Consider the following 19,954-nt stretch of genomic DNA (forward strand, 5'->3'; position numbering starts at 1 on the left):
TGAACATTTAATAACTTACCTCAAACCCCCGAAACACGCAAGTTACTGTCAAGATCCTGACACCACATCAGCCCTATGAGTCACGACTGTTGTTGCACTTAAGAAGTCGCTCCAGAATGTGTCTCAGTGCTGAATAAATTATAGCCCCCACATCTTTTTCAAAGTAAATACATGCAGAATAAATTGCTGCACTTCGGCGCAGGCTGCATCTCCACTCCCCTTAAAACAGTGACACCGTACTCACTGCCTCATTGTGTCCAATTCACATTTTGACTAGAGGGCTGTTGTTTGATGATTCCATCTTGAGAACCGTTGGGAGAAAGACAAGGGACCCCTCAAGACATGACCTTCCCTCACTGCCACCAATTATATCAAGGCCTTATAAAATATAGATTATGTGCCATCTCGGTGCTGACATATCTAAAGGCTCGTAGCACGAGCCGTGGGCAGAACCCTAGGGGAGGCCAGGTTGAATAAGACAAGACCAGGGGAATACAGTAACACAAAGGATGACCTTGAGGAGTAAAAACTTGGCCTGCACTGGTTAAAAAAAAAAGAATTAAAGGGGCTCACTTGTAAAGGAATGTATGATCAATTCAAATCCAATCAAGGCTCTAAATATTAAAATGCACTGATTGCGATGATAGCCATTACCCTAAACTGCAATCTGGACCGATAACCATGTATTATTATAGGAGGATAGGATAGGATAGGAGCTGAGTTTGGAACAATTGGCATTTAACTTTGTGTCTTAACCTTTCAGCACAAATGTCAAGTAAAATTCTAATGAAAAAAGTTTGAAGTTCATCCAACAGTGATTTCATACATTTCAGCTCAAGGGTATTTCTGGGCCCGTGTATATATTCAAACCCTCAAAGGCGGTGTGAAAAGCGATCAGAAATTACATTTACAAACTTTATTGGCAAGATTTCACGTTTCATGGGACGCATGATGGAAAATCATGAAAGTCCCGGCTTACACAAACACACACGCACGCACGCACGCACGCACACGTGCGCACACACACACACACACACACACACACACACACACACACACACACACACACACACACACACACACACACACACACACACACACACACACACACACACACAGTGAAATACAGGAATAAAAGATGTGCCAGTGGCAAGATGCTCCTGTGATGTATTCAGCAGCAGAGCAAGAAGACAAATCTTGTCCGTAAGGAAAGAGCTTGACTTTAAGGAAGTGAAAGTTTCCACGTGGTTTTAATCAAATGTGCCGCGCTGTGATCAACATGTAATTACGAGTGGGAGGCCTTTCTGCGCGGACGGGTCAAAGCAGAGGATAGTCCTTTCTATGTAAAACGAACTCGGCAGAAAGAGAATTTCCTGTTTATTTTCCTACCTGCTGTTTTGGGAGTTGCACATTTACAAATCCTATGTTATGATGCTTACACAACTGGATTGAGACTTTTTTCTCGCTTTCTACAACACGTGGTTTTGGTTAGGGAAAAAATGTGGTTGTGGCAAAACAAAATCTGGTTACAGTTAGGAAACTAGAGTACTTTGCAAGTTTGTGAGGGGACACAAATTCCAGTAGCCTCAAGTCAAATCGACTCTAGCCAGACCGCTTCACACATAGGTTTTTACAGTCATAAAGAGTACTATGGTTCCTGCATCGAATGTTGACACCGGATATAAATCGCAAGGTGCAGAATTGTCGCAAATAAACTCCTGGGATATTCTGCTCTTTATGGTTGTAAGTGTTGGGCCTGATTAACCTATGGCTTTGAGGAAAAACATATAATGCAATCCACATGATATTCCCCGAAATTTGTGATTACAAATTTATCCAAGCATGCACATAAAGCATTATATTAGCTGAAATACTTAATCAATTAACACTGCATTTTGGCAAAGGACCCTGTACAAGGATGAGCTCTGCCCTTGGCGGCCTTTACATTTTATCTTTTACTGTAATTTGATGGTAAATATTCACAATCAAATTTGGGTTTAATCACATTACCACACAATAATTGCCAAAAGAGCCCCATTGCGGTTTCCCTCTTTGCCCGTTAGGTAATCGGACCTTGGATTCAGTATCAAACCTGAAGCTACAACACTAAAAAATGTCCTCCTGAAATGTACAAACTTCCAAAACTATATCTGGGGCAGCATTCTTCAAATCTGTCGGTTTCCTTTGAAACTTCACTTCTGAGCACCTAAACTCTTGTGTCAGCCATTTCTCTATATCTATACGCATAAATCCATGGATTTGATGACAAACGACAGGGGATCTGCTGCAGAGCGGTGGTGACTGTCAGGGCCGACTATTTCATCTTTTGGCGTTCGCTGTTGCGTTACATGCGTCTGAACACACAGACAACGTGGACTCAAAGACAGATGTGATGTGTGTGTGTGCGCGTGTGCGTGTGTGTGTGTGTGTGTGTGTGTGTGTGTGTGTGTGTGTGTGTGTGTGTGTGTGTGTGTGTGTTGCAGAGTCATTAGGCTGCTAGCAGAAGAGAAGAACAGGTCAAGCCCTCTCTGCTGCTCTTTCAACCTTCACCAATGGATCCCCTCGTCCTGGCTTTGCTCACGTTTTGCCTGGAGACTGCAGAGACAAATGTCTGTCGTTCATTCACTTGTTGAGTCCTCTTTTAGAGTTTTGTTCTTTGCTCTCTGTTTTTCACTCTCTAAATTGTCATTGTAGGCCTTCCTTTATTCTTAACCTTCACTATCTATTTTTCCCCTAAATTTTCCTTTGTCTGTCTCCTCTCCTTTGATCCATCATCTCTCAAGCTCAATGTTAGGGGAAATCTGCTTAGCAGCCTTGAGCATACTTGCTTTCCAATTAAATCAAGATGTATTTGCCTTTCAAAAGCCTCCCTTTCCTCACTCTTTCTCCCATCGGAATAATTGATGGAGGTCTCTGGCCTCATGATGAATGGCTTCCAAGCCCGGAGATGAATAGGAAGATGAATGATTCCACCCCTGCGCGGGCCGGAGAGGGCTGGAACAAGGAGTGCTGACATTGTGACAAATACACTGACCATAGCAACCGAAACCTGGCCGAATCAGCAAGGAACAAGGAGGTGGCACGCGTTCATCACAGCTCAACAGACGTTCCCCTTGCCGCCGCCTCTGCGCGTCTGTCTACCCCACAGACAATTACCTGAGCTTTGCAATTAACTGTAGGCGCAACGATAATGCTGACAGCCTGCCAGCAGACGAGTGGAAGTGGCAGTGAGCCAGCTAGCTAGGGCAGGAGAGCACTGCGTTGGAAGGTTGTGTTTGTGGACTCAGTGGAAATGCGAAGGCCAAGAGAACAGGTGCGGTAAGGTGAGAAGATGCCCCAGGTGGCTTAAAGTGGATGGTGCCACCACTTCGCCGGCCAAGATTTCTAAAGCTGAAACAAGTTTTTCCTCGGGCTTCACACAACTCTCTGTCACACAGCTGAGAGGTAGCGAATGTTTAGAGGAATAAATTCAATGAGCGTATGACGGGCCATCTGTTTTAACGGGCCAATAAGTAAGATTGTTACTGCCCTGTAAAACATAATGACCATAATATATCCATGTAGGGGGTGCAAGCACTGTTCGTCAGTACCAATGACTCCTCTTGGCTTTCAGAAACTTTCTGGGCATGTAACAGAACAGTGATCCCTCCCAGTTCAGTTGGTAAGACTGACAAGCTTATAAAAAGTATATAACAGTAGTTGGCAGAGACATGGCTGGGAATCTGGCAAACCAAGCAAGAACATTTCTGTGTGCCCCACTTAATCAGTTCAGACATTTGGTGGTTTGCTCAACTAGAGTCAACACCACCTACAGTAATAACGCAACTGTGATTGTTGCAATTGCTGCTCTTTAGGCACCGTGACTCACTATTTCATATTATGTATGACATCTTCTCTGGACTCATGTTGAACGATCTTCCTTCTCTGTCTGATGATCCTCCATTGTGAGACGGCAAGAACTAAAAGTACCTGCGACGATCAGACACAAGAGTGAGCCCAACTCAGAATTCAGACTTTATGGTTCATTGCACTTTTAATTGTTGGAAGTTGGTCCGAGTACAATGGAACACAGCAGTGACAAGCTCCACCTGGACGGACCGACACTGTGCGGCGCATTTTATTTTAGTGCGGGAAAGTAACCACAGACACTCAGGTCGTATTTCTGGGCAAAGCAGTAAATATCAGTAAAATAAGTGCTTTCATTAGCGGGTCATATGATCAATCACCATTCTTTTAACTCACTCTTTGATAGATAGTAACCAGATAATGATGAAAATCCTATGGATTACAACTTTAAATGATCAGAGATGGAAAGAGTGAAGTGTAAATCAGTAGTTCTGCACCAGGACACCCACATTCAGTATTCCTGCTGATGCTGATAATCATTCTGTGGGAACAACAGGAAAGGATGAAAAATAAGAAGGGTTAGGTGGTCAGGAAGCACTGACCTTAAACCTGCATTTACTTATTTTACTTCTGATAAATTCTGATAAAATTGTTTAGGGCTTCACTCTTCTCTAAGCCCTTTTTGGCTTTGACAAAATAAAACAAAATAGATCAATCAATACTCATTTGTAAAGCTCACGTTACAGTTGAGACCTGGCTTCATCCTGTATTTGTGAGGGAAAAAACTTGTGTTCACTTTTTCATCACTCCGCTAATGCAGGTTTCCTCCGTCTACCAAATGTTTGTGATTTTTGAGAGTTTAGGGGGAGAAAATAATTGTGAAGATTCCCTTGTAACTGCTGCGTTAGTGACCATAAACCCATTATCCCTCCCCCTGTGAGTCATAGTAGGCACATACACAGGCAGGTCATACTGAACGCAACTATCTGTGTGTCAGCTATAGATATCTGACAATCATCATTTCATAAACAAGTTTTGTTTAAAGGCAGCACTAAGCGAGATTTTGGAACAAACAGGACACATTGTTGCTGTGTAAGTAGCTGATGCAGCAGTTACGCTGAAAGCTTTTGTGATGTGGCTATGCGAAATGTTTAAAAAAAAATCACAACAATGTGTCAGTCTGACAAAAACGCAGCTGCAAAGATTGATTCAAGTGATGAAATGATTTAACGACACAGACCGAAGGAAGTTTAGCTGGCAATGAAAAGTATCTACGGCTGTTGTACTTGACTGTATTGTATTAAAAGCTGTTTCTGTTACTTTGTTTACCTCCTGTATAAACTAAGTGTGCGGCCACAATATGAACTTTACTGTGTAACACATTTGTTATGCCTAAAGCACCGCTGAGTGCACTGAGCGAATGCTTGTCAGCTTTCATGAGGCATTTATATGATACATATTTCTGACAAGGCGGTGGGACGCTGTCAGTTTTATTGAGGAACATCTTAAATATGAAAGAGCTCACGGGTAGTGCCTTCTTTCCAACACCGAAGCCATAACACTGTCACACAGCTATTGTCAGAAATTTCATCTTTTATTTGCCTATAAAAAAGTTGAGAACAGAATCGGTATACACATCAGATCGAACGGCATTCTTCTGCTGCAGCTGTTTCCGAGCCCTTCAAAAGTCGTCAGCCAGAGATCGTGGTGTTATGGAAAAGTGTTTCCACATGTTTGTTCAAGCACGGTTGTTCATGGAAAAAGACGCTCAATTTGGTTTAAACAGGTCCTGTTTGTGCAATGTGTGTATTTCGGGCCTGTGTGTGTGTAACCTGTATAATAATAATAAAAGAGTGACAAAAATGAATTTCCCTTGCGTGATAAATAAAATGAATTCTTCTTCTTCTTCTTCTCTAGTTAATTGACTATCACAGAGTGAGTTTAAACATTGGTGAGTGATAATATGACCCACTAATGAAAGCACTTTTATTTGCTACTTTGCCCAGAAATACGATCTGAGTGTCTGTGGAGACTTAGACACGCTAAAATCAAATGTGCCGCCATGTTAGTCACACATTTTACTTCTCTCTTCAGACCTCCCATCAGTGTGGAGCGTGTGAAGGCATTGCACAGGTAAAAGCTGCACATAATTCAGGAGTATACACTGCACGGTCCCAAAGGAACTCTGGGAGATGAGGTCCCAGAAGCGTGCCTGCAGTTACAGCTTACCACCAAAGCCGTCTCCAGAAACAATGCACTCCTTAAAACTTGAAAATGAAAAATCCAACAGCAGTTTGATTGACTTGGATTGAGTGCACAATAAAAATGACTTGATTTATGAAAATAAAAAGCAATAAATTCTGATATCGAAGACAATGTAACAGCACTTTGATTGGTATTCTCTGGATCACACAAAAAAAAACGGGATTCAGCAAAAGACATTTTAAAAAACAGATCTGTTTTTGCAAACATATTGTTGTAAATGTAATGCATCAATTAAATAAGGTGTTTGCTATAATAACATTAATAATAATAATGAAAGCTGAGAGAAATGTGTTAATGTGGGTAGCTGCATGTTCATAATGTTCAGCTTCAAATGCAGATCAAGCCTTGAGGAGAATGCACTTCACTTCTGCATTATTAGTTTTGTCTGCCTCAACTTTATGAAGTCTCTGCTGAACATCATGTCGTTCATGTTTTTTATTTTGTAATACATTTAGAGAGCTGATGGGAAACTGGAAGTTACAAGTTCTGTTTTTTTGTTGACAGCAGGGATTACAGCTGAAGAGGAAACAGAGAGTGGATATAATGAATAAGGGATAATTTGTTATCCTGTTTAATGCCATTCTGGAATAATTCATGGGAGTTGTAGTTCTTTTTGAATACAAACCAATTGTCGTCGTAATTAAACAACTAAATTAATAATACGGAACTTGCTATTAGAAGTGGAAACCTTCCGACGTGGGCTCCAAGGATGTTTCACACAGAAGGTGAAACAGAGGCTGGTCCAGATGTGACATCAGGACCTCAGATCTCTGTACACTGGATTGCCACATCTGTCCACGTCCCCTTTTCTTTCGAATACCACATCCCACTTTCAGTGCTCATGCAGCTGTTCACATCTAGCATGGGTTGGGAACAGAATGGAACCTGCACCACTGTGCACCCCTGACAACACTGTGTGCTTCTGTGGCATTCTGCTGGATGCTTTGAAATTATATCTCAAGCCACGATATTACTCTTCAATAAAAGCCTGCGGCTGCTGCAGCAAAGGCCCGGCACAGATGCACGAGAGGAGAAGTGCTGCTGCGTCGGCCTCTATTCTGGGCTATGTGCACTGTGAGCCTAGGGCGATGTGGGGATAAAAAGGTTTGAGCTGTGCATAGAAAGGGGGACAGAGGAGGGGTACAGGAGCTCAGGGACGTGGGAGCAGAAGTTCCATTTAGATTAGACGGTTTAATATCCTCTGAAATTTCCAATAAACAACAGTTGGAAACATTTCTGCCCGGCCGTCATTTGATTGTCCATCACCTCAGACGTAACCTCGGATGATGTGGTTTTGAATTGCTGCCTTCACTGGCCTTGTATTTCCACTGTTATATCAACATCAAGCGATAAACCCCTCTTGCTGTCTGCTGCTTTTTTGTAAGGCAATTCAGCGGCAGTTACACAGGTGCCTGGAATAAGCTTCGCCAGCAGGCTGCCTGAATGAAGCATTTCCAGGAAATATGCTGAAATATAATTATTAATTCTAAGCTCTCCATTGTAGTGCTCTCTACCACACTCCAGACATGAAGACCAAGGTTATTACTAATGCAGGCCGAGCAGAGGATATCTTCTCCATTACAGATGCCTGCCTCCTGAAAAGCGCTGCATGTTCAACAACTTAAATGCCAACAGTGAGAAATAATAAGAGATATATGATTTTCAGCTTCTGTCCAAATGGTATGGTTCATGGAGGTTATTTTTCATCTCCAAGTCCGAGTCAATTAAGCAATTATAATTTCAGACATTTAGAGCCTGTGACTGTTAAACTAACCTTAACAAAGTGAGGTCAAACTCAGTAGATAATGAGGCACCCAGATGGATGGAAACAAATATCTGGCCTTTGGGAATTGCTTGATATATACGAAGCAAAGGTTTTTTTCTTTTCTTTTCTCCTGTCTTGTGTTAATGGCATCTGTTTCACACAGGACAGCTGTATTCTGCCATGTGCTGCACTGGTAATGAAGAGAAGAGTGAGGCAGCTTCTGATGCCACCGACTAATGAATCCCATACTATAACCCACCAACCCCTACTCCTCCCCCACACACTTCCCAGTTGAAGAAAAATGTTTTTTGCAAATTCTACCTAGTCTCTCGTCACATTCATTATTGGATGGCGAGCTCCCTCTCTGTGAGTCGCACTGAGACATAGCCGCCAGAAAATTCTTTGGACTAAAACTATGTAAGGGATGTTTGCAGGGCTTTCATGTTAATAAAAAGTGATATATATGAGGTACAAAAGAGAACAGATGGGGGACAGCTGGATGTAAATTGCCCTATAAGACTATCGGTCATTAATTCAGACGCTTAAAGGCCGACATTCAGCTTGATTTCTGACAATATGTTTTCAGATATTGGAAACCACTCTACTTTATGGACACAGCCCATAAAATCAGCATACATTCTGAAATGTGGGTCACCAGGCCAAGGCTGCGAGAGAGAAATCTGAACGCAGTCCAAATTATGAGCATGGATTTTCTCGACAAGACAAACAACTTAACTTAAAGGCCAGAAAAGAACAAAAATGTGAAAATCTATGTACAGTAAGCAAACTTTTATAATTGTGTTGCTAAGAAACGAAGTATCCGGACCTCAGCAGCTGACCTTTCTGTGAAATATGTGAAAATATAAAATAACCCAACAAGAGAAGTCTTTACAAACCGATGATGAATGTCAACAGGTGCACAGGTCTGAGGACCTCTGACAAAACCGATTAGTGACGACCCTTCCCAAAAATATTGTGCAAAATTATTGACTTGGTTCAAAACAGCATCACTGCAACCTGCTTGGAGCCATCTTGGCTGCGACAAAGCGAGTTTTGTTTGTGGCACTGATAACTTTCCACTGTCACCCTTACCATTGCAGAATCCATGAGCAAACACCTTGACTCAAACAGCATTCCAAATTGGTTATCAAGTTGACTCTTTTTTTTGTTTTAGTAATGAGGTTTTTCGACAGGCCGGTGATGATGAAGTACTATGGCGCAGCTGTGAGCTAGCGGAATGAACTATGAAATATGGTTTCATACCTGTGAGGTATTCTGGGTCTGGGACTGGGTCTGACAGCTCCTCGTGGCACTGGACCTCCATTGGCACCGATGCCACCACCATGCCATCTGGGAGCTGCTGCTCAATGCCTCGGGCAAAGTTCTTCTGCCTGGTATTAAGAGAGAGAAGCACTCAGTCATCCAACATAAAGAGAGGAAAAATATTGAGGCCAAAAGGCAAGAAGGAAGTGACAAAAGGAAACAAGGAGGAATAATGATGTGAGGGAGGTAAAAAGGAGGGATACATTTACAGCAGATACTACTGCATCCAAGGTCTTTCACTGTCGTCTTCTTTTACATTCCGGTTAATAAAGCAGATGAGACGTACGTTTCCATATTCAGGGCAGTCATATGACTTTCAATGTGATTAGCTCAGTTTGTTCCAACCCCAGGCCAGATGTACATGCCATTTCAGCAAATGTGCAGTAAGAATGGGTGCACCTCAAGCATACTTCAAAGATAAGCCCATTTAACTGACTGACTGTACATGTAGAGGACAGCCAACGATCGCGTGTGAGGATCACCCCTTTTTTTGACATGTTACGTTTCTGCACGCCACAGAAACATTGACATTCATATTACATGTTCAGAGCAAATGCTCCAGAAGTTAGATGACGTTGTTTAACAACACTCAAACTGCTTGGAAAAAATTAAAGTGGGACTTTAACCCAGGAGACAGAGGTTCATGTCCTGTTCATGCCCTGTGCCATGTGAAACCAGGATCTTTTCCTAAACCTCACCATGTCGTTTTGATGCCCAAGATTATGTTTGAATTCATGAGCATTTATAGAGCATTAAAGGGCCAGTATGTGACGGGTAGGGGACACGGTCAGAAACGTTTAGATTTAAAAACGTTCAATACAGACATTTTATTCTGGCAACTGGGCTGGTAAGGACAACTGTTGGTTTTGTTGTTGTTGTTGTTTCTATCACCTCCCCAGCGTGACACAGACACGTGAACATGTGATTCTTTTGTCTGCCGTACTTTTAGAAGAAAGCAGCTGATTAAGGGTGTGGATACATCCGTGGCCAACTGTGAGAATGAATATCAGATTTTTTTTTTTTAAAGGTTTTTCAGAGAGCTTCTAAATGCATATTTCTTTCTTTGTGTGTGCACAGCGATTTAGTCCCAAGCCAACAAAGTGGTTCATGCATCTGGCCCTGCTGGTTTCCAGACCACCAAAACCAAAAGAAGGTGTCAAACGAGTTGCAAAATGTTGTGAAATTGCACAGGAGCACATTCCATTTGGAAAACTAATATTACCAAATAATTACACAAACTGAACTCATCCAAGTCTGGATTTCAGCTCTAAAAACTAATATTGGGAAGTTTGCTCCTACTGACAGGATGTACCATCTTTTTTTTTTTTAATTGTACAGTAGATGACATTGCACATTGATAAAAAATTTAATTTCAGGATGAAATGCTGTGATAAAAGACGAAGGTGAAGGAGTCACATGAAATATTACCAATTTACACAAACTGAACTCATCCAAGTCTGGATTTCAGCTCTGAAAAACTATGAATATTGGGAAGTTTGTTTTTACTTACAGGATGTCACAACCTTTTTTTTAAGGTGTACAGTAGATGACATTGCATATGGATAAAAAATTTAATTTCAGGATGAAATGCTGTGATAAAAGACGAAGGTGAAGGAGTCACATGAAACTGCATGAAAAGGATGAAAGAAGTAGATCGAAGCGGGACACATAACATCCGCTTCTCATCAGCTGCGGATTGTAATAAAGGGAAATTTAATACGTAGGAACAATTATGCAGGATTGTACAGTGTATCAACGGCCTCACATAAAGAACGTCCTCTTTCAACATGACTCATCTTCGGTCTGAGATATGATGTCCTCATATGTCTGTTGATGCAAGGGACTCTTGGTTGAACTCGTTTCCTCCACTTCATCATTCTTTGTCTCGATGCCAGTTAGGTTCACAACAAGGTTCCAAATCACTTCAATAAATCAGGACAGGTGTCTCAAGACTGAAGCTCATAAGAATAGATCTTTATTTAACTCCTTTGAGGATCCATAGTCATCTGATTATTTTGACTCCAGACTCATTATTTTTAAATGTGTTAAATAACCTTGTACATTAGCAGGTGCGTTGAGCCAGAAGTTATTATTTTATTAAATACTGTCACTTAAACCCGCATCGTTTGTTCCTGGCCACTTTGAGGAAGAACATATTACAGTCTTTTAACAACTCAACAATACACTGCCTGTCCACTTACTAACTAATTAACTCACAGACACAGTAAGATTCTCATCTCAGTCCATAGGTGATCGGCTGGGACCTCGCTGTTTCGAGTCCCTGTGTGGACCATGAATGGAGCATGGACTGGTGGCTGGAGAGGTGCCAGTTCATCTCCTGGACACTGCCGATGTGCTGTTGAGCAAGGCACCGAACCCCCAACTGCTCGGGGCGCTGATCTATTGGCACCCCCCTCGCTCTGACATCTCTCCATTAATTGCATGTTTATTGGTCCTGTTTTTGCATGTGTGTGTATTTCGGGCCTGTGTGTTTGTAACATGAATAACAACAGAGTGAAAAAATTGAATTTCCCTAAATAAAAATAAATAAAATTCTTCTTCTTCTTCTTAAATTCTTCTAAACTACTTTAGAGGTGAAACCAAAAGTGGTGCATACAGTACCAACTATTGATAATAATCACGTAAATAGTAACTTTAGCTAATCTGTTTTGAGGGTTTTTCCCACTTACCCACCACATTCTTAGATCTTAACTCTTAACTGAGCTGGTGGTAAACCACAATTATCCTTTAACATACCATCACTAAACTATAGACATGCACACAGCAGATTGTTCGATATCTCTTAACGTAACAATCACAGCAGTGGCCGTTAAATAAGCCCAAAAGGTCCTCATTGTTCAAACTAGTGACAGTTTTCCTGTTATACAGCATGCATAATACTTTATATTTGATCTATCAGTGTGTTCTGGGTCTGAGCTGTGAAATAAAAAAAATCACAAACTGTTGCTTTTGGGAAAGTCACAGATTGAGAACAGCAGAAGCCACTGGCTGGAGTTGAACCAACGTCGGAGCAGTTGTGTCAAATACCATCATTCAATTGACAGTTTATGTGGATGGCGTAGCCGGGGGAGTGGGGGTTTGGTAATTAGAAGGGAATCAGGCTCATAAAGTTCGAGTGCTGCTGGTGATGTAAAAGAAAGTTTATCTGCTGATGTACGCCTCATTCTCTTTCATAAATCTTTGTAAAAGGGGGGCCCACAAGGGTTTTTTACTCCCACATGGTAAATTGATATAGAGAAATCCTTATTTGTTTGCATATCTATACATATTCACTCTCCAGCACCATAAAGACCTGTCAATAAGAAGAACAGCAAAAAGGCGCAATGTCACTGTTGCATCTTCTCCATTACAGAAGCTGTCATTGCACATGGTTGTGGCTATTTACAGCAGCCGCGTCACTAATTTATCATGTGTACCTGTAAATACTATAATCTCCACAGTGATATCTCAGTGATCATTATTTATCATCAGAGGGATGAACAATGATTAAGCCGGCGGCAGTAGCTCAGTCCATAGGTGACTTGGCTGGGAACCGGAGGGTCGCTGGTTCGAATGCCTGTGTGGACCATGAATGGAGCGTGGACTGGGGGCTGGAGAGGTGCCAGTTCATCTCCTGGGCACTGCCGAGGTGCTGTTGAGCAAGGCACCGAACCCCCAACTGCTCGGGGCGCTGATCTATTGGCACCCCCCTCGCTCTAACATCTCTCCATTAGTTGCATGTACAGTATATAGGTCCTGTCTGTGCATGTGTGTGTATTTCCGGCCTGTGTGTGTGTGAAATGAAAAAATAGAGTGAAAATTGAATTTCCCCATTGCGGGATGAATAAAGGAATTCTTCTTCTATATAGTGCTCATACTGAAACAGACTTCATAAAATGTAAAGATCACTAACAGGGAAACGATGTTTCAGATGTCAATAGAAATGATCATTCATTCATTCATCTTCAACCGCTTGTCCCTGTCGGGGTCGTGGGGGGCTGGAGCCGATCCCAGCTGACATCGGGCGTGAGGCGTGGTACACCCTGGACAGGACGCCAGTCTATCACAGGACACAGAGACAAACAGAGACAGACAACCATTCACACCTACGGGCAATTTAGACTCATCGATGAACCTAACACGTGCATGTCTTTGACAGAAGGGTGGGGGACCGGAGAACCCGGAGAATACCCACGCAGACACGGGGAGAACATGCAAACTCCACACAGAAGGGCCCCAGCCGGGATTCGAAACCAGGAACCCTCTCGGTGTGAGGCAACAGTGCTAACCACCACACCACCGTGTCGTAGAAATAGCAAGTAATATTTTACAGAATGCAGTGTAGACTTTAAATCAGTGAAATTGGCACACAACCAAAACAAACTATAACTACATAAGGTTACATCTCCCATCAAATATTTCATGTCTTATTATTTCACCTGCAGCCATCTTTAGAAAACAGTATTCTTTTATAAACAGTCTATGTGTGGGAAAAGGTGTGCAGTATATACTGAATGGTTGTTATGTGTACACACTGTTTGCCTCTGAAGTAGAATCATATTAGCCTCGTGTGGCCATCCTGAAATCCTTTACCCACATGTTGTTTACCTTCTGAGCTTTGCCTCGACGCTCTGTTAGTACGTCATTAATCTGATTGGTTGATTTGGCCTGTCTATCACCAACATAGGTGGTGATAGACGGATGATTTATCCAATCAGCAGCCAGTATTTGCACCCCTTCCCAAAAGATCTCCAAACGAGACTTCCCAAGAGGATTTGCTGAGAAAATGTGAATCTTGCAAATCAATCCATCTGGCAGAGTCAGTTTAGAATAATGTAGCATCTTGCAAAAAAAAAAGTGGAATATACCATATCATTGCTCTGTTTGTTACATATATGTTACATCACTTTCTATTGACACTGGAGTCATTTTCTGGTCAAAGTAATTATGTGTTTTTTCAACTTTCAGTTACAAAGCCCACAAATATATAATGTAGCGAGTGAATCTCTGTCGGTTTTGCTGACGATTCAAGTTTTTCTCCTTAGTCTTCTTACTCTGTGTTAAATACGGGCTGAGTTCCTATCGCTGCATCGTGTCTGACATTTGTCATGGTTAATTTTGCTGGATGATGACATGTAACATTTAACAGCCATCTGGCACTGTGAGGATGTAATCATTAATTTCCTTAAAGTGAAATTTGTCATAAAGTTCAAGGAACTTGTTCAAACTTACCGACAAACAGACATTTTATCTTCGAGCTGAGCAGGAGCTGAGGTGAAGCAGCCATCTGGGCCCTGTTCCACGAGGCGAGTTCAACATACCCGGGATATATTTTGAGTATGTGGCTTCACTAACTATCACTTCACTAAAATATCACTGTATAACGGAAAGCTGCACGGCTCCAAATCAAACAGTATTTCGGGTGCACTGCAGGGATATTATAGAAGAATACGCCTCTTACTCTTATTAATTGTGACACACATTTCCGAGTTCTTCCCACAATAAATAGGAAGACTACTTAGCTGAGATAGTTGTCTTATTTAGTCTTCTTATTTATAGTCTCCTTATTTATTGTGGGGAAAAACTAACTGCAATGTTTCAGATGAAAAATGTGTTTGTCACAGCAATTAAAACTATTTATCTGAGTGCCAGAAATGTTTTTATTTTTTTCACTAAAATCACTGAAATATGAAAAACCCAAGAACAACATTGATTAACGACCCATTTGCCTGTTTCTGTTTTCCTCCCGATGATCCCCTGACTATGTGACAGGATAAACTCACAGCTTTCAATATGAACAATCGGGGCCACCAAGAACCCCGTCCCACCACACCCTCTCAGACACATTTCATTTTTAATTAACTGAGTTGATGAAGGTTGTCCTCCTGAGGGGGGATTGTGGGGGAGCGGTACAGTAAATTAAGGTGAGCTGAAAAATAAAACGAGAGAGGGAGAAAAACAACGAGAGAGAAATGCCCCCACAAAGTAGTTCAGGTGGAGGGGTTGTCAGGTGGGAGCGTGGTCTTAATCATGGATCCTAGGAGCCACCAAAATGAGAACAAAGGGCACTAAAATATTCATTAAAAGCTGCTCCGAGCTTGTCGTGTGAGAGAGGAATAGAGAGGAGGAGAGGGGGGTAGGGGAAGTGTTCGGAGTAATGAGAGGAGGTTAGCTTTTAACATCTCATTACTGGAGTCCACCTGCTCCAACTGAGACAGGAAGACAGAGACACTGTCACTGAGCTCCGTAATATAAATCCAGATCACATGGTGCCCAGAGATGTCACAGTGATAGGACCTCCTTCCAGGGGCACAGGCACTCGTACCGCATGTTGCTTTGTAACCAAAATCCTTGCATGCCCCCAACAGTCTGCTGCAAATGACAAAGACACGTCTGGATTTTACCTGGTCTCATCTCATCTCATCTTCAGCCTGTTATCCGGGGTCGGGTAGCGGGGACAGCAGCTTAAGCAGGGGACCCCAAACTTCCCTTTCCCGGGCCACATTAACCAGCTCTAACTGGGGGATCCCGAGGCATTCCCAGGCCAGTGTGGAGATCTAATCTCTCCACCTAGTCCTGGGTCTTCCCCGAGGCCTCCTCCCAGCTGGACGTGCCTGGCCCAGGCGGCATCCTTACTAGATGCCCAAACCACCTCAACTGGCTCCTTTCAACGCAAAGGAGCAGCGGCTCTACTCCGAGTTCCTCACGGATGGCTGAACTTCTCCCCCTCTCTCTAAGGGAGACTCCAGCCACCCTCCTGAGAAAACCCATTTCGGCCGCTTGTACCCGCGACCTTGTTTTTTCGGTCATGACCCAGCTTTCATGACCATAGGTGAGGGTAGGAACCAAGATTAACTGGTAGATCGAGAGCTTTGCCTTTCGGCTCAGCTCTCTTTACGGTGCAGTATTTTACCTGGTAGGAAATCAAGTAAATAAGCCTTGTGGTTTTTGTATTTTTTAAGGACAACAACAAGTCTGCCTGTGAATCGCATAGAGGGCAGGGTGTGCTTTCCTTTCCATAAAAAAATATGAGAGGCATTTCAGGGCTGCTGAGCTTAAAAGATGGACCATAAGGTAGCCGTGCTGGGTGGAGAGAACCAAACTAGCTTTGTGTGTGACGGGGCTCTCACAGGACACAGCTCAAAGGGATTGGCAGACGAGGAGTCAGCACACCAACTGGGGGCATGTGTGTATCTGTAAAAGTCGGTTAGCATGCATTTGTGTCCTGGCTTTTTTTCGACGTGTGTGTGCATGCGTGTGTTTTGCCACTGGGCACCTACTCATACCCCTTGCTGCTTCTCTTTTATTCATACTCTTTCTGTCGTTGCTCCAAACAGTCAACATGGCAAAACCTTGCAGGGGCTATAGAGAAGACCCCCCCCCCCCCCCGAACAAGTCCTTTTTATTGTACCCAAATAAAGAAAACATCAGCAGTCAAATCTTTCACTTGGAAGGACTTGTTACAATGTTCAGAGAGGGGCTTTGGGGTGAGGTAGCGGGATGAAGAGAATAAAGGAAGAAGTAAAAGTACTGTATGTTTTACAGATTTTCAAAAAGAATGGGCTCGGAGACAGAAAAAATTCTAACCTCCGCTGATGATTACACAATATTTAAATTTGACTTTTCATCGTCACAGAATCATGGAGACAGATGCTTTGCGCCACTCCAGAGCAGCGGGGTAGGGGCTTTTGTAGAAGTGCCAATGAACATCACATAAAGGTTTCCCTACTATCCCGCCCTCCGGCTCTCTCTCTTTTGCTTCCTCTCACTCAAGGGCAAACAGTACATCTAAAACGGATATGGGAGGACACAGGCCAGAATGCTATTTCACTTGTAATTAAAGTTACTGCTGACTATGTGAATGGCTGGACATTGTAACTTTGCACTTTTGCCTTAAGTGGCTGTTAGAAATAAGTGAAAAAAATGAATTTTCTAAAGTTTGAAAGCTTTTCTGACTAGGCCATGTCTGTAGTCTGCAAACTCTTTGGTCCCCAGTGTTACTGTCTGGCTGGAAGTGCAGAGAGTGGGAGTGATTAAGAGATCCAGCCACTGAGTCCGGTGTTTAGGACAGCCTTTTCAAAGCCTCTGTGATTTCTCAAGAGAAGAATTAAATTTCGAATGTACTGTACAGAATTGAAAAAGGGAGCATACACTCTTCCTTCCACCTGTTTTTGTTATATTTGAAAAGTGCCCCAGTGGATCTTGCAAGACAGAGACTTTTTTTAAAAGTGGATGTAGCAGAAGCCCACGTCCTGACTTTTAGTCCCTATTATGGGCTGAGCTCCAAGAAAACCTGGATCCTACTTTTCCCATAATTAGGGCCGAGTCCTGACAGCTGGTTCCATTATGGATCCTATTCCCACTTTTCAAAGTTTTGCAGATTTTCTCTGGTTAACAGATTTCAATTTGCTAAAAGCATTGCACAGACATTCAGGTCAGTAGCTTCTACTGGTTAAAATGAAAAACATGACATTCATTCGGTGACTAACGTGGCTGTTGTCATGACAACTGGCTGTCAGGTAGATAGCATTTATCTTGAGAGGAAATCCAAATTGCTCTCTGCCTTCTCGGCAAAAAAAAGAGAAGGTAATTGCACATGTAGAAAGAATCATTTAGTTTTGGTTATTTATACATTTAGTTACTTAAAAAACTTAAACCAGTTTAGAAAAATATATAAGGAGATGATTTTTACAAGGTACAGAAATGAGGAGGGTGTGTGATTATTACTGTGTGTATATTGTTTATTTACTTTGTCATTTATGTATCTATGTGTTATCTTCAGTATGTGTGTGTGTGTGTGTGTGTGGTCGCATATGTATGTGTGTATGTATGTATGTATATATGTATGTATGTAAGTATATGTGTATATATATATATGTGTGTGTGTGTGTGTGTACGTCCGTGTGAATGTATGTTTATAAAGGCAGCTATATTGTACTCTGTGTAATCTTCAGTATGTTAGTGTATGTTATATATTTATATAAAGAATAATATATTTTATTAATATACATATCTTTGTAATAGAATTATGCTTTGTTGGATACAGAACAAGGATAATTGAAGAACGACAAATGGAAGTTATTATTAGTGTTATTATTACTTTATAGATCGAAGGCAAAATATTTCAATACGTGTTATTTCAGTAATATTTATTAAAAAGGGGTGGAATAAAATAAGTTTATACTTCTTCCCACTCCTTTTCAGATATGTAAACAGAATTTATTATACTTTGTAATTGTACATTTATTTTTCACTCTGTTTTTTTCCCTTTTCTTTATGACTGCCCATTATTGTATGACAATTTTTTTTTCCACATATTCGAAATAAACTATCTAAACTAAAAAATACCAAAAACTGATCTGATAAAGACTTTGAATCAAAGTGGTAGATTTCATATTGCACTTATCTCCATTATGTAACCTAATGGTGTCTTTTGTTTGATGCTCCCTGCCTGGTAAATGCCCAAATGTGATAAGTGATGGGTCTTGAATCATTTTTTGCACCTTGAAAAAAAAAAACCCAGCCACACAGGACATTAAACAGTTTTTCTCAGGTTACCAAGGACTCCCTATGACTAGAAAATTGACATGTACAACCTGTGGAGTGCCACTTAAACGGTGACTCCATTTAACAGGGGACATTTTCCTGTTATTGTAGCATATTGGAGAGCCTAATCTGATACACTTTTAAAATACTGTTTCCATCTAACCGCATTACAGTCATTCTTGGTGTGCAGTATTAAATCTGACATTCAGTTTCCCTGGGGACACATTTACCATGCACCAGGCATGTATTGCCAGAGACGATCTCCCCCATGAAACAAAGTGTTTCTACAGTTTAATTTGTGTTTTCAGTTTTTGAAATAAGTGCTAGATTGAGTGCTCTGCTGAGTTCGAACCCCTGACGAATTGTTGCTATTCAACTGGGTAAACTTTTGTTCATGTTACATTCAAACGTTCATCTGCTCCAATTAGATTCAATTTCAGCACACTGGCTCCTGGTCAGTTTTAATTCATTTGCCGCCATCTCCTATAATTAGGCCTTGCATTAACCATGCCTCCCAAAAGAATCTCCCTTCCTCTTCCACCACATCATCTGCACAGGAAGCATTTGGTGCTCTTCAAAGTCTGCCACAGACCCTGCTCTCTATTCACCAGCACTTTCAAATGAGATCAGTGCATTTGAGATTTAGATTCTTGATGATATTAAATTTCCTGCCTCACCCGCCCCGCCCTCTCTACGACTCCAGTGGTGGATTCCTAAGTGGGTAAGTTGCCTCCCGGCGGTGGAATTCATGCATGGCCCAAATTAAATTCCGGGACTGCAGATTACTTTACTGACCTTCTGGCTTCCTGAATTCGGCTGTAATGATTGCAACATGGGGACAGTGAAAATTAACCACCTTCAAAGTATACCATCCCCATCAACGCTGTGCAAATCATGAAAGGAATACGGCATCTGTTTGGACCTGTGTGGCTGAATATCCGTCAGCCTCTCCAAAGAGGTTATAGGTTTTCTTTTTATATATTTGGGATTAGGGGAAATGTCTGGTGTTTGATAGAGGACAACCCCTGACAGCAGCAGGCTTTAATATCACTCCTATCTTTTTTAATGGGAAGGAATTGACATAAAAACCTTACTGACACTCCTTTCCCCTAATAATGACCTTTAAATATACTGATTCAATCTGATATGCTTTTTTAAGCTTAGTGGACATTTACCTCCTGATTGAGCACTACAACTGTTTCCATTTTA

General features: G+C 41.8%; 1 protein-coding gene across 1 annotated transcript in view; it reads right to left on the reverse strand.

Moving 5' to 3' along the window:
• astn1 (astrotactin 1) overlaps window positions 1-19,954 on the reverse strand; it is a gene marked incomplete at its 5' end in the record, with an annotated part of 377,223 nt that overhangs the window by 195,443 nt on the left and 161,826 nt on the right. The window contains one exon of the mRNA XM_083928387.1: window positions 9,140-9,267. Coding sequence (XP_083784513.1) covers window positions 9,140-9,267 — 128 coding nt within the window. The remainder of the gene's footprint in view (window positions 1-9,139; window positions 9,268-19,954) is intronic.

This window comes from Echiichthys vipera (assembly GCF_963691815.1).
Source record: "Echiichthys vipera genome assembly, chromosome: 15".
NCBI classification, from domain to species: Eukaryota; Metazoa; Chordata; class Actinopteri; order Perciformes; family Trachinidae; genus Echiichthys; species Echiichthys vipera.